The sequence below is a fragment of the Leptonotus elevatus genome, chromosome 14 (genome assembly GCF_054856555.1).
Source record: "Leptonotus elevatus isolate MCC_2025b chromosome 14, RoL_Lele_1.0, whole genome shotgun sequence".
NCBI classification, from domain to species: Eukaryota; Metazoa; Chordata; class Actinopteri; order Syngnathiformes; family Syngnathidae; genus Leptonotus; species Leptonotus elevatus.
In genome coordinates, this window is record NC_141252.1 from 4,678,733 (window position 1) to 4,691,430 (window position 12,698).

Consider the following 12,698-nt stretch of genomic DNA (forward strand, 5'->3'; position numbering starts at 1 on the left):
TGGAAATGGCTTGAGGTCCTTTTAAACACAAGTGACTCAAATGATTTGTTCAGCCTGGCGTAGACAAAGAGGGTGGGAGTACACACCTTATGTGTGAACATGTGTTTCTCTGTCATAATGACTAATGGCGCTGAATATTACTAAATGTAGCTCAAACATTTAAAAATGTCTGATACTGTCAAAGTATGTGGCTTTCGTCACAGATAATTTGGGGTATGGCCAATAACGGGGCACATTCAATTTGGGTTAGAACCAGAAAAAGATGTGGATCCAGCATTTATTTTCCCATTTTTAGTTTTGAACATTTTTATTCCACATTGAATCATCCATTAATCCTGTCATGGTCATAATTTAAACCCTATTTAATGTTTTTCCTAAGTCATTGCTTTGTGTAATACGTACCCACACAGAAAGTGGTTTGTGGTCGCCATTGTGTGAAAGGGTATGAGGTAGACCCCATTATTTGCATGAGGGTAGGGACTGAGCCTGGCCACAAATAGTGAAGATTGATTATTATTATTATTATAAATAGTTATTTCGTATCACCCGTGCCACACTTTATGAATCAGTAGTTTAAACAATGAACAGTATTTTGCCACGAAATAAACTACAATTCAGACGTCCTTTTTTTTCTTCTTTTTATTATTATTATTAATTTATTTTTATTTTTTTGCGACAAATATGTGTAGGTGCATGAAACAGAAAGGTGGGACGGGTATGAAAATTTTACACCCAAGAAAAACTCACTTTATTTCACATCAGGCAAACCTCAGCTCTACTGTTGCGTTTCTGATACGACCATGTTAATAGTTGTGAATTGAAAGCATCTCTCCTCTCCATCCTGCTAAGGCTGATGTTCCAGGATGTTGTCTTGAAGTGGATTAGATGGATTAAAGGTTGCGGCAAGAAGGTGTCGGGCTGTTTCATGGCTACAATCATCTTAGCTCGTGTTAAGTGCATGCCATTGATAAAGTGCTGTTTTTTTCTGTCGCTTTACGCGACACGTTTCAAGTCCAACAATGCAGACGAGAGGAACTCCTTTCTCAAATATTTGTCATGTGCTCACTGCACAGACCTTGAAGGAGACATAATTATGCATTTTTCACACTTGAAAAAGATGTCTAAGATGCCTTAATAACATGCTTTAGCAAAAGATCAAGAATTAAGGTACACTTTTGCCCCTCTCAAGTGAGATGTACAGAAAATGATGGACGAGCTGTTTTGAGAGGGCGGTCGGTCCTATGCTCAATGCAAATGAGTCAAGGATCACCTCATGCACTGCTGGGCCAATGGTGAGCACAGTTTTAGACTTCGACGAGGGGGCAGTTATTATGTAAATTAGCAACACAGATGTCACAAAAAGGTAAAAAATAAATAAATGAATACAAATGTTACGCTTACAGACACATTTTCAGAAATATGAAACTAACAAAAATATTGTCTTGGTTGGGTAGTTTGACACGAGACGATCCACTTAATTGTATGCAAGACATTAAAAGTCACATTTAGCAGATATATCCACTTTAACACCCATTTTCATTGATACATGTTTGATAACTGCATCTGTTTGGCATCACAGTTGAGAAATACTGAAGCAGCATTTTGTCAGCAGCAGGCGATGCTGCAGATGATTCGCTGCAGGTTGACACTGCAGCTCGAGACGTGGGTGTGGCTGCTCTTCCCTCGGAGCACTTCACCTTATCGTATTTGTTTCTTTTACAAGCGCAATGCCGTGACACCCGGACGTTCAAGTTTAATGCCAATCATAATGTCTTGCAAAAACAAAACCTAAAGCGCTTAAGAGATTGTTTCCTGTCTAATTGTCTTGCGTAACTCGAACAAAGTCATCCAAAGTCACACAGCGGCTTGCTTGTGCTCGGACACAAGCTCCTTTCACCGCAGACGAGCATATCATAATAGGATTTCAGCCATGAAAACACAATTTGATTTCAACCTCGTGCTATCAATATACTGAATTCTAATTTACTGGAACAAGAAATTTAAGCTAATTCTTCAACATAATCTTCAAATTTAATATCTTAAACTGCACTCATTCCCACAAAGTGATTATGTAAATAACGCCTCACTCAACTTTCTTGCCATTTTGCTTCATTACCACAGCAACAACATTGATAAAATCAGTGTTGAATACGCTTTTTAAATACATATTTATTTAAGGGAATATTTCACAATTTCAGTTATGGAACTATTTGTTTCATATTCGGGCTGGGACAAAATATCAATATACGTATATCACTTTGTTGTCGATCACGTTACAGTATCGATACACAGAAACGACAGTTTTTCTATTTTGGAGTTAGTATCCAAAACATAATTCCATATTCCTCAATGTCAGTACAGGGCTGAGGAGTTTATCACCCGACGTTCACTCCGCCCAACTATTTTATACAGTACACCATCTAATTATCACATTACGGGATTTCGTGTCAACTGCGTTGAAAGCTTACACATTTCACCGGGTTCTGTTTGAAAGGCTCAGACAGATAAATGCCGTGTTTTCTGCACTGACATTTTCTTAAATTTCTTCATGACCGTCATAATTTATTTGTCTCAGAAGGTGTTGATCCATAGTAGGATTTTGTTGCTTTTTACTGAATGTCTTAAAAAAAAAGCTGCAACCATTTTCCTGCTCTGGCCAAATGGGACTTGTGCTTCACCGCAGAACTGAACATAGGAGCCACCTGGCTCGCTTCCCAACTTAAATCTCTTTTTTCCCTGTTCTGACCTTGAGTGCCTTCCAGCCTAAAAAACAAAATCAACACCTTTTCATCTCATAGATATTACAGGACCCGAGATGTGAAGTGCAGCACGTACTGAAGCATGACAGTCAAGCTTCAGCAAATATCTTGATACTGAAAGATATCGACCTGAGCTTTGATTTTCACTTTTAATCTGCTGAAAACAAACTACTTATTTAACGACTGCACTCCTTTTTTTATATGACCAGACGTTTGTACATTACAAAATTACACAATCCAATCAACACTTGACCTTATGAGATATTAAAAAAAAAAAAAAAAAACAATCATGCGGATGGGTTTCAAAAAAATCTTAAAAATGCAATCCACTTAAAATCATAACCAAGAATGACTTAACATTATGCGAGACCAGACCAATCCAAAATAGTACTCAAGAAACATGATACTCGAGCTTCAACTCACTCACATATATGGAACTGTTTCAATGTGAGCTGCTCATCTCGTAACTACTTTACTGTACTTCTTTTTTCTTTCTTTCTTTTTTTACCTGCAATACTACATAAATATGTAGTTTTGTCAGGTTATTATTGAGTTAGGTTTACATACAGTACAGGCCATAAGTTTGGACACACTTTCTTATTCAACGCATTTACTTTATTTTCTTGACTGGTTACTTTGGAGATTCTCACTGAGGGCAACAAAACTATTTGTGAACTGATGTCAAGATTATGTATTTAACACACAAAAAAAAGGTGAAATAACTGAAAACATGTTTTATATGATAGATTCTGCAAAATAGCCATCCTTTGCTCCAGTTACTTTATTGCTTACTTTTGTCATTCTTACCTCTGGGAACTCCTTAAAGACTGTTGGAAAACCTTTTCAGGTGACTACCTTTTGAAGCTCGAGAGAATGCCAAGAATGTGCGAAAAAGTAATCAGAGAAATGGGTAGCTATTTATTTGGGTATTTTCACCTTTTTTTCGTTAAGTACATAACTCAAATTGTGTTGTCATAGTTTTGATGCCTTCAGTGAGAATCTACAATGTACAGCCATGAAAATAAAGCAAATGTATTGAATGAGAAGGTGTGTCCCAACTTTCGGCCTGTACTGGAACTCAATAATAACTTTACATGACAAAAATTAAACATGCCACGCTCGGCTTCTAAGAAATTGAATCAAATTCAAATCACATCCAGGAATAACTTGACCAATCGAATCATAGTACTCAAGAAACATGATACTCGGGCTTCAGCAATCTTGAAATTGAAACGTATCGATGTGAGCTTTGTTATGAACTTTTAATCTTCTGAAAGCAAACTATCTCCATTTATCTAGTACTACTACTACTGCTCACTTTGGGCTGATTACCAGTCATTCACAGGGCATATATTGACACACCTTTGGATCTTTTATACCTTTGGACAATTTAGAGAGTTCAATGAAGCTAATATGCACGTTTTTGAAATTGGGGAGGAAGCCAGAATACACGGAGAAAATCTACGCAAGCACATGCACAACATACAAACAAGATGCTAACCACTCGTCCATCGTGCTGCCTCTAATTTGAATCACACCCAGAAATGACTGGCTAAAATGCTTTAACCATAGTGGACCTTCCTACAGTGGTATGTAATTATTTCCTTGGCTAAGCTTGATATATTCGAAGCTCATGCATACCACAGTTCTTGGCTCAAAGCAAAAAAGTCAACCGAGTGACTGCTTGAAACTAATAAAACTCGTAAGTTTGTGCACTTGGAAGTTGGAAGTCAAGGTACCATTATCAAGCTGTTGTGACCTTCGGCTTTTCCCGTCAAGGGTTGCCAAAGCGAGTCATTCGCGTGATTTGTTTGGCACAGTTTTGCACCAGATCCCCTTCCCGATGCAACTCATTCATTTTCTATCTGGGCCTGTGGCTGCAGTAGCGACTCGAGTCAATCCTCCTGCCATCTGCATGAAAGGCAGCAGGATGTACCGTTACACCACCAATGTAAGATATCACTGTAATGTGCTTGTACCATAAAACCTGCAAGAATTCCCCCCATTTGACCCGACTGCATCTAACAGCCTTGAGGCTACAAAAACGTGTGATGCATCAGGAGGCAAGTCAGCAGGCTGTGACAGGAACAGCAAAGAATGCCAATTTCACCCCATTTGGCATCTGTTTTGTTAATGTGCTGCAAAGTTACAGGTGGCGACTGTAAACACATCTTTTTCTTTTTTCTTTTTGGTCGAGTGCAGCCGCGGTTTTGAGTGTCCTGAGGCCGACACAGGAAGCACGTCTGTGCAGCAGCAGCAGCAGCAGAGCAGCAGCAGCAGCAGCAGCAGCAGGATAGCGAGCTCGCCAGAAGAGATGATGACATCTCTGCAGACGACACACCCAGCTCTCACTGCAGGTCGGCATTAGCACCTCACACACACGCACGCACACACACTGCTGCTGAGTCAGCATGTTGTTCAGCCCAAACATCCATCCATTTTCCTATACTGCCCACCCCAGGTGTGTCAAACTCATTGTTGCGGAATATAAAAGCCATCTAAATGTTTAATCATCTGGTTTTATTACACATACAAAGTTGCCCCTTATTATTTTGTTTATAACCACAAATTGAATTTGAAATCAGGAGTCATGGGAAATAGTGGCAAGCAAATATTTTAGTATGGTATATGTCGTAACTATTGCCGAATTTATGTTAAAAAGTGGTTGGTCAAAATAAATGCTCGTAAAACCGGTTCAAGCTAAATAAAATGCCAATTTGTGTACAGTTTTTCTGTCAGAATGAAAAGAACAAATCCATTCAGTAAGAAACATGAAGTAGATGCTTTATTTGCGTTAGTGGACCGCAAAAGATGATACGGTAATCCGTCTTGCCCCTGGGCCTTGAGTTCAACACCCTGTCTGATACCTTTGGGTGGCTTTGAGATGGAGCCTCTCTCAGCTGACTTTGAACTAGATGCGAGGTACACCCTGGACCGGTTGCCAGAGAACACATAACGACAAAATATGGACTGGTCGCCACTCCTTCACATTGCACACATTAACACTTGCAGACAATTTTGATCTCATTTTCATTGTAGGCCACTTTCTAGTTCAATATTATTACGTATACACAATTGCCCCTGCTGGACTTATTGAGTTTCAAATCATGAGTTATGTAAATTAGTGATGACCAAAAATAAATATGATTGTTCAATTCATCTTGACGGCATTTGGTGAAAATTTTAAATGCTTGTCCAATGAAAAAAAAACGCAATTTTGCTGCAGATCAGATTCTGCCAAAATGAAAACAAACAAATCCATTGAACAATAAGTCAACAAACTTGATTTGCTTTAGTATAGCATAAAAAAAAAAATCATGCGGTATGCCAGATCCCGGGCCTTAAAATTGACATGTCATTTAATGAAGCTATCATGCAGTTTTTGGAGTGGAAGCCAAAGTGCCCAGGCAAGCAAGATTCAAACCCCGAACCACAGAAATGACCACCCGCCCACTGCGCTGGCCTCAGCCCAAACAAGATTAAACATCAAGTTAAAAGGGACAGATGTTCACCTGTGCCGGAGGGCGCGCCATGCCAGTTAGGGAAGGCCAGGTGGAAACAGTCGCACATGATGGCGGCGATGGAGGTGCTAGAGGCGTCTGCAGAGTAGACAAGGTCCTAAGCCGTAAAAGGCGGGACAGGTGGCGGAATGGCGGGGAGGCTTTTCCTCCGCTCTTCTCCTGGTCCCCGATCCGACGAGAGGCGAGTGAGAGCGCTCGCTGACGTCTGAAGACTGGCTTGCCCTGTAAACATCACAGACCTCCAGCGCGGCTCGATAACTTGCTTATGGGAGGAGCTGCCCCCCACCCCTCATCCGCCATCACCCCCTCCCAGCACAGACTCCCCATCCCTCAATTTCTCCTTCTTAATCCTCCTCTTCCTCCTCTTTCTCCCTCCTCCTCGCTCATTGATCTCTCTCATCGGACAAGGACGTTCAGCTATGGCTCCAGTGCTGATGGTGTGTGTGTGTGTGTTTATATCACATCATGGGGACGGACCATTTTCTGGGTTTTTACTATCATTGTGGGGACCACGTGTCCTTGTGGGTACATTTTGGTGGTCCCCATTAGTCCAGACCTCTTTTTAAGTGTCAAGACTTGGTTTTAGAGTTTAAGTTTGAATTGGGTTTTGGTTGGGGTTAGGGTAAGGGTTAGGATTAGGCAATCAGTTGTGATGGTTAAGGTTAGGGTAAGGGGCTAGGAAATGCATTGTGTCAATGAGATGTCTCCACTACAAATGTAGACCCAACATGTGTGCTCATGTCTTGTTTACATGTGTATGTTGGTGTGTGTACACTGATAAGAGGCCGTAAGTAGATTTGCAGTTTTTCAAGCCCCTCTTTGTGGAGGCAACTTGAGCCAGAGCGGCCATGTCGACTCAGTCAGACACAAGGAAACGAGCAAGTCTGAGAAGTTTGAAAAGTCTGATGCAGCCGGCAGGCGCCTCGTCATTGGTATTCCGGACCTTAGCGCTCCAATTTGCATTCAAGAGCAGAGCGTAATCACTTGCTTTGAATAATGGCTGACACAATGAGAAGCTGCAGTCCAGTGACGTTTGTGAAGCTATTCAGGCTAACTTTGCGCATCCGCAGCGTGCTTCAAACATCACAAAACAATCATACACCTTCATCGCCACCTCCATCATTTGGATTCATTGCGAAATTAAACAATATGATGACAACGTGTAATCGGTTATTTTTGTTTCTTTTGTACATTGTCGGGTTGTTTATTTGTTTTTGCAGGGAAGTCTCTTCTGTGAGTGAAAATGACTTCATGTGCCCAAATTACTTTTGTTCAAATGTCAATGTTTCCTGTGACAAGCGAGGAGAAAGAAAATGCGTTCTAGAGAAAGTGCCCGTGCGAAGGCGGATCTTAATTACATCTCTGCAGTTTTAAATTTTAGCTCTCAATTTTTTTCTTTGTAACTGCTTAAAATTATTTACAAGGATTTAATACTATTACTCATATGTATATTATATTATTTCATTGTTTTATCCCTTAAACGTAAAAAAAATGCACATAAGTGTTTTTTACAGGACAGCGTCGATATGTGCTTTTAAATGGAATACACAGACAGTTATGTAAAAAAAAAAATATTAAAGAAATGTAATAGTACACAACAATATATTGACATACTATTGTCATCAAAAATGATATTTTGTTGTATTGTAATAAAAGTGTGAGAATTTGAAAGTGTGCTTTTAAGGTTAGTAAAACCAAAATACATGTAATTCATAAATGCATTTTGTGAATATTTGACTTTTTATTGTTTTATTTATCTTGATTTATCAAAGAGCAAATATAGTTGGTTGTCTAAATACCAAAATACAAAACATCAATAAAACTCTTACATAAATATATTTAAAAACCGATGTGCTAATAGGATGTCACCATTCACCACTAATTGGCATTTATGATGGCATGCCATATAAAATTTGCACGTGGAAACATGTATGAACAGCAGTAGTATAATTGCATTAGTTTTCCTGTATACAAAATGTATAAGACTTTTTGTATTACATTGTGCATATATGGCAAACACGATTTGAAACATATATAAATTGTATGCATTTTGTATATGGGTGTTTTGCGGCATATAGGATCCACATATAATTCTGTTAGAACAGATAAAATTTATATGCAATTTGTATACAACTTTTTCATATGGGATCGATTAAATGCCCTGGATGAATGAGAATAAGTTGTAATTGTAAATGATTGACTGGCGACCAGTTCAGCCTCTCACCCAAAGTTAGCTGGAATAGACTCCATCTCACCTGCGACCAGAGTACGGATAAATGATACAAACAGTAAAATGTATGATTGTAGGTTGTAAACGTTAGTAAATCCTTCTGGCAGAGAAGGCATCGCTGGTCCTGACCAGTTAATGACTTACTGTATAGTTCTATAAGCCACTTGGGGAACGGCTCTGTGAAACAGACATCAGGCAGCCGTCACTGCTTTTAGACCGTTTCAGTTAAAAATGGATTAGCCGCTTCCTTAGCTCCATCGCTAACGTCATTAGCAGCAGCTGGACACACAACGAGCAGATATAGGTCAAATGCGGTTTTGCCTGAAGGACATGTCAGATGTTCTGAAAATGCTCATTAGTCCGTCAGGGTGTAGCTACCTAATGTTGACCCAACGTTAAGAAATCCCTGTTTTACTGTCTCGCGAGAGTGGACACGCACGAAGAGCTCATCCTGGTCCATTGGTGCGCGTTAGTACTAAGTGATCCCCATGTGAACTTGATGGTGCATTAGCCTTGTGGATCAATAACAGGAGAATGCGAGGAAGCGTTACACTGTGACGGGCAGTCCAGGTATCAGGTAGCTTCAGTTTAGGCGGGGTCTTTGTTTTGACTGTTGTTTTTCCCTGCATTTTAAACCAGAGTTTCGTAGTATTCCCAAATGGAACTTCCAGAGTGTTGTATTTCAGGAAACAATCACACCATCACGTATCAGGAGGGATATTTATAGTCTGTTGGCACGCAGATCCTCGACTGCGTACAGTTCTCATTAGATCCACATTCAAGATGATCACAGAGATCATCTTTTTTTTACATCTCCCCACCCAACAGCCAAAGTGACGCAGCATTTATTTCTGGCTCACCTTCAAAACAACATTCGCTAAGCCTCTTCATTTATGGCTGCAGAGGAAAGGAATAAATATCTGTGACAAACCCTAATGATGCATTATACTGTGGAGAAAAAAAAATAACCATAAAATTCACACTCAGTCCAAATGCAGGTGCCTTTTTTGTATGCCGCAGATATCACATTTTGCAGCAAGAATCAATGGTAAATAAGGAAATGGGGAAAAAAACTAAACTATCTAAGCGAAGTAGGATCTACAGCGCTCCAGATGCACGCAACGCCAGAGGTTAACTAAGTCAAAATTCTTCTTCTTCGGGTATCCGTAGCTGAAAGATGGCGGCGAAACATGTCAGCCTCCTGTCAGGCACGGCGCAACCTTTTGTAATGAACTAATTTGCTCCCAAAAATGTATAAATACACTCTATTTTAAATATGACCCTGCTCCCAAAGACGTATTTATAAGTTTTTAATGTTTTGATTTTTATGCTAGAGCATACAGAAGGCTTTGATGCAGCCTCTCAACTGCAGAATATAAGAGATCAACCACAGTCATGTTGCAAAAAGGTATTTCCCCCACTGTTGTAAACAGATTTGTGAATAATGATGAAACTTCTAATGCTATTTGCTGCAAAACGGAAACAGATACAAGTATACTTGTTTTCCTGATGAAAGAAGAAACTCTAATCTTTCTTTTGGCATGTTCCATGTTTTTATAGCAATAGAACACAATATTCTGTGGGCCTTGCAAAATCAGTCAAAATCCAGTAAAACAGCCGGGAGCGAAGGGGATTAATTCAGTGAAAATGGCTGGGAGTCAATGAGTTAACTAGCGATTACTAGATCTACGATTATATATATTTTTTTAATGAACATTGTTGTGATATAACATATTTTTGGGGGATATTATTGAAATGAATAGTGTGTTTTTGAAATGAATGAATTATTTGTTCACCACTAGATGGCACTAAATCCTACACACTGTGGCTTTGAGTAAGCTTCCTCCAATTAGCCCCACCTTGTCATTGTGATCCTGCCAGTCTGATTGATGACTGTTGCTGTCAATCAAAGAGCATCGACCCTGCCAGCAGGCCTTTAACAAGCAGAGCCTTCTTCTTCTTGCAAGCTCAGCATCTCATCAGTCTGCTTCATTACACGATGCTGGCGGTTTTATCGCACCTCCAACCCTGCTCAGCCGCCAGTGAGTTTATGTGACACAATGACTTGTTTATGGACGTCACGTGAGCAAGACGAAATCTAAATGTATAGTATAGTCACACACACACCTCAAGTCGTGGCTTCTTATTTTGGGTGATATTTTGGAGATTGGGCATCTTGGTATTTGATCCACTTGCGTTTGGTCCTACAGCTGTTCTTGACCACATTGTCTGATGTTTGTTCTCGTTGTGATTTGGACCTCTGGATGTTTTGACGTCTTGGTGCTTTGGTCCTGTTTCTATGGGATGTTTAGTCGTCTTGATTTTTTTTTTCTGTCTATGCTCCGTGATTGACCACCGACTAGTCCTGGCTGTACCCCTCCTCTCACCCAAAGTCCGCCGGGATAGGCTCCAGCTCACCCGCCACCATAATGAGTGTAAATGCTAAAGAAAATGGATGAATGGTACCCTTTTCCAACTGGGCCATTAATGTTTTTGGGTTTTGTTATTTTGGACCTTTGGATGTTTTGACGTCTTTCTGCTTGTCAGTGGGGCATTATGTCTTCTTGGTTTTTGCTACTTAGTCCAATTGACGCTCAGCCATATTGGTTGTTTGTACATTCATTTAATCTAAAAATTATTCATTTGTTGCCATGTGTGAATGAGGTTCCACTGTTTTGTGGATCTTACATCAGTGACTTTATTGTTAAGCCCGATGTCTGTCTTGTTTTGAGTTTTGTCCAAGCATTCTTGTTTGGTTAGCAGATTCTTGTCGGCCGTGTTAAAATCGCATTCGCTTCAGTTATATAAAAGCTATACTGTAAATAAGCGATGGTGATTTATATCAGCGTCACATCAGCGTTGGAAATTCCTTAGGTTACCATACACGAAGACGTGAATCCCTTTTCTACTGAGGTACTGGAATGCTTACGATGAAATTATTTTCTTCTTCTTTATGGCTAAATAGATTGATCTGTTCACGTGGCTCATGTTCACATTTTTTTATTTTCATAAAATATGCTCATAACTTGAAAATGTAGCACACAAATTCAAAGCAACATTTATGCTAATTCAAAAAGTTGGACTTAATATGCTATCACAATGTTTTTTTGTAGACTGAATACTTGGCTAACATCCACTTTTGGGGTTAAAAGTCCAGGATGCTGCCTCCAATTACCCCCCCCCCCCCAAAAAAAATGTGTCTTTAGACAAAAATTCCACTGTTTTCTTCTGACTCGTTTTCATTTATCTCATCTTATCTCTTTTTTGCCACCAAAACTGATGGTGTGACATAATGTAAATCACAGCTTTAGATCAAGATGAGCAAACTGAAACCTTTGACTTCACCCAAAAACAGAACGATGGCCCTGACCCTATCAAAACCATATTGTTACTCGGACCAGCTGCACTGTGCTGGCTGCCAGGGAAAAAGAGGGTGAAAGTGCTCCAGCTAATGTCATTTACTGTGACTGAGGCCTCTTGTACATGTTCATTATCTCCACTTGGAATCATTTAGTGGCATTTGCAAACATCCAGTTGATTGAGTTTCCAATTAAAATGCACGATGCAAAGTTCAAGAGCCTGCAGTTGCCATGGAAACCACTGTATAACATTCCCTCAACTTCAGGACCATAAAATTAGATGCTAGTGAGGTGGACGTGTATCGCTAACACTTTTCATCCATGTGATTGAAGCGCTGCCTCTCATGTGACGACCACGTGGCGCTGGTCCACGCATGAGCTTAAAGGCGCCACATGGGCGAGACCGTGTCCCTAATTAGCCTCCTTTATAATTCATAAAGAGGAAATGAGATTGAACACTCCCATTCCTATTTGTCATGACAACTTGCTATTTTAAAACCTTGATTTTAAGAGAGCATGCATTTTCTGTAGAAATTGCATGTGAGGCTTGAATTTGGTGATGTGGAAGGAGGAAGTAAATGTGGAAAAATTTCCACATTTGGGAATTTTATTGTGGAAATGAAGGAAATTGTGGAGTGTGATAAATAGTTCCCAAGATCTCCTGGATAAGTGAAGATGGGGAAGTTTTTGTGTCATATCAAAATATATATTTTTGGGAATGGGAAGAGTGGGAATTTTGGGAATACGGAAAGAATCTTTGGTTTCCGTAATTTTCAATCAGTTGAGAAATGTGGAAGTAAAAAAAGTGGGGTGAATAATAATCTAAACT

General features: G+C 39.8%; 1 protein-coding gene and 1 long non-coding RNA gene across 2 annotated transcripts in view; one reads left to right on the forward strand and one right to left on the reverse strand.

Moving 5' to 3' along the window:
• Positions 1 to 6,471, reverse strand: part of LOC147162655 (uncharacterized) — a 28,248-nt gene extending 21,777 nt beyond the window's left edge. Inside the window, exon 1 of the mRNA XM_086094293.1 lies at positions 6,272 to 6,471. Within this exon, the coding sequence (XP_085950419.1) occupies positions 6,272 to 6,329 (58 nt within the window). The 5' untranslated portion in view covers positions 6,330 to 6,471. The remainder of the gene's footprint in view (positions 1 to 6,271) is intronic.
• Positions 1 to 12,698, forward strand: part of LOC147162654 (uncharacterized) — a 42,379-nt gene that overhangs the window by 23,973 nt on the left and 5,708 nt on the right. Inside the window, exon 3 of the long non-coding RNA XR_015097026.1 lies at positions 4,962 to 5,116. This is a non-coding gene — a long non-coding RNA (uncharacterized LOC147162654). The remainder of the gene's footprint in view (positions 1 to 4,961; positions 5,117 to 12,698) is intronic.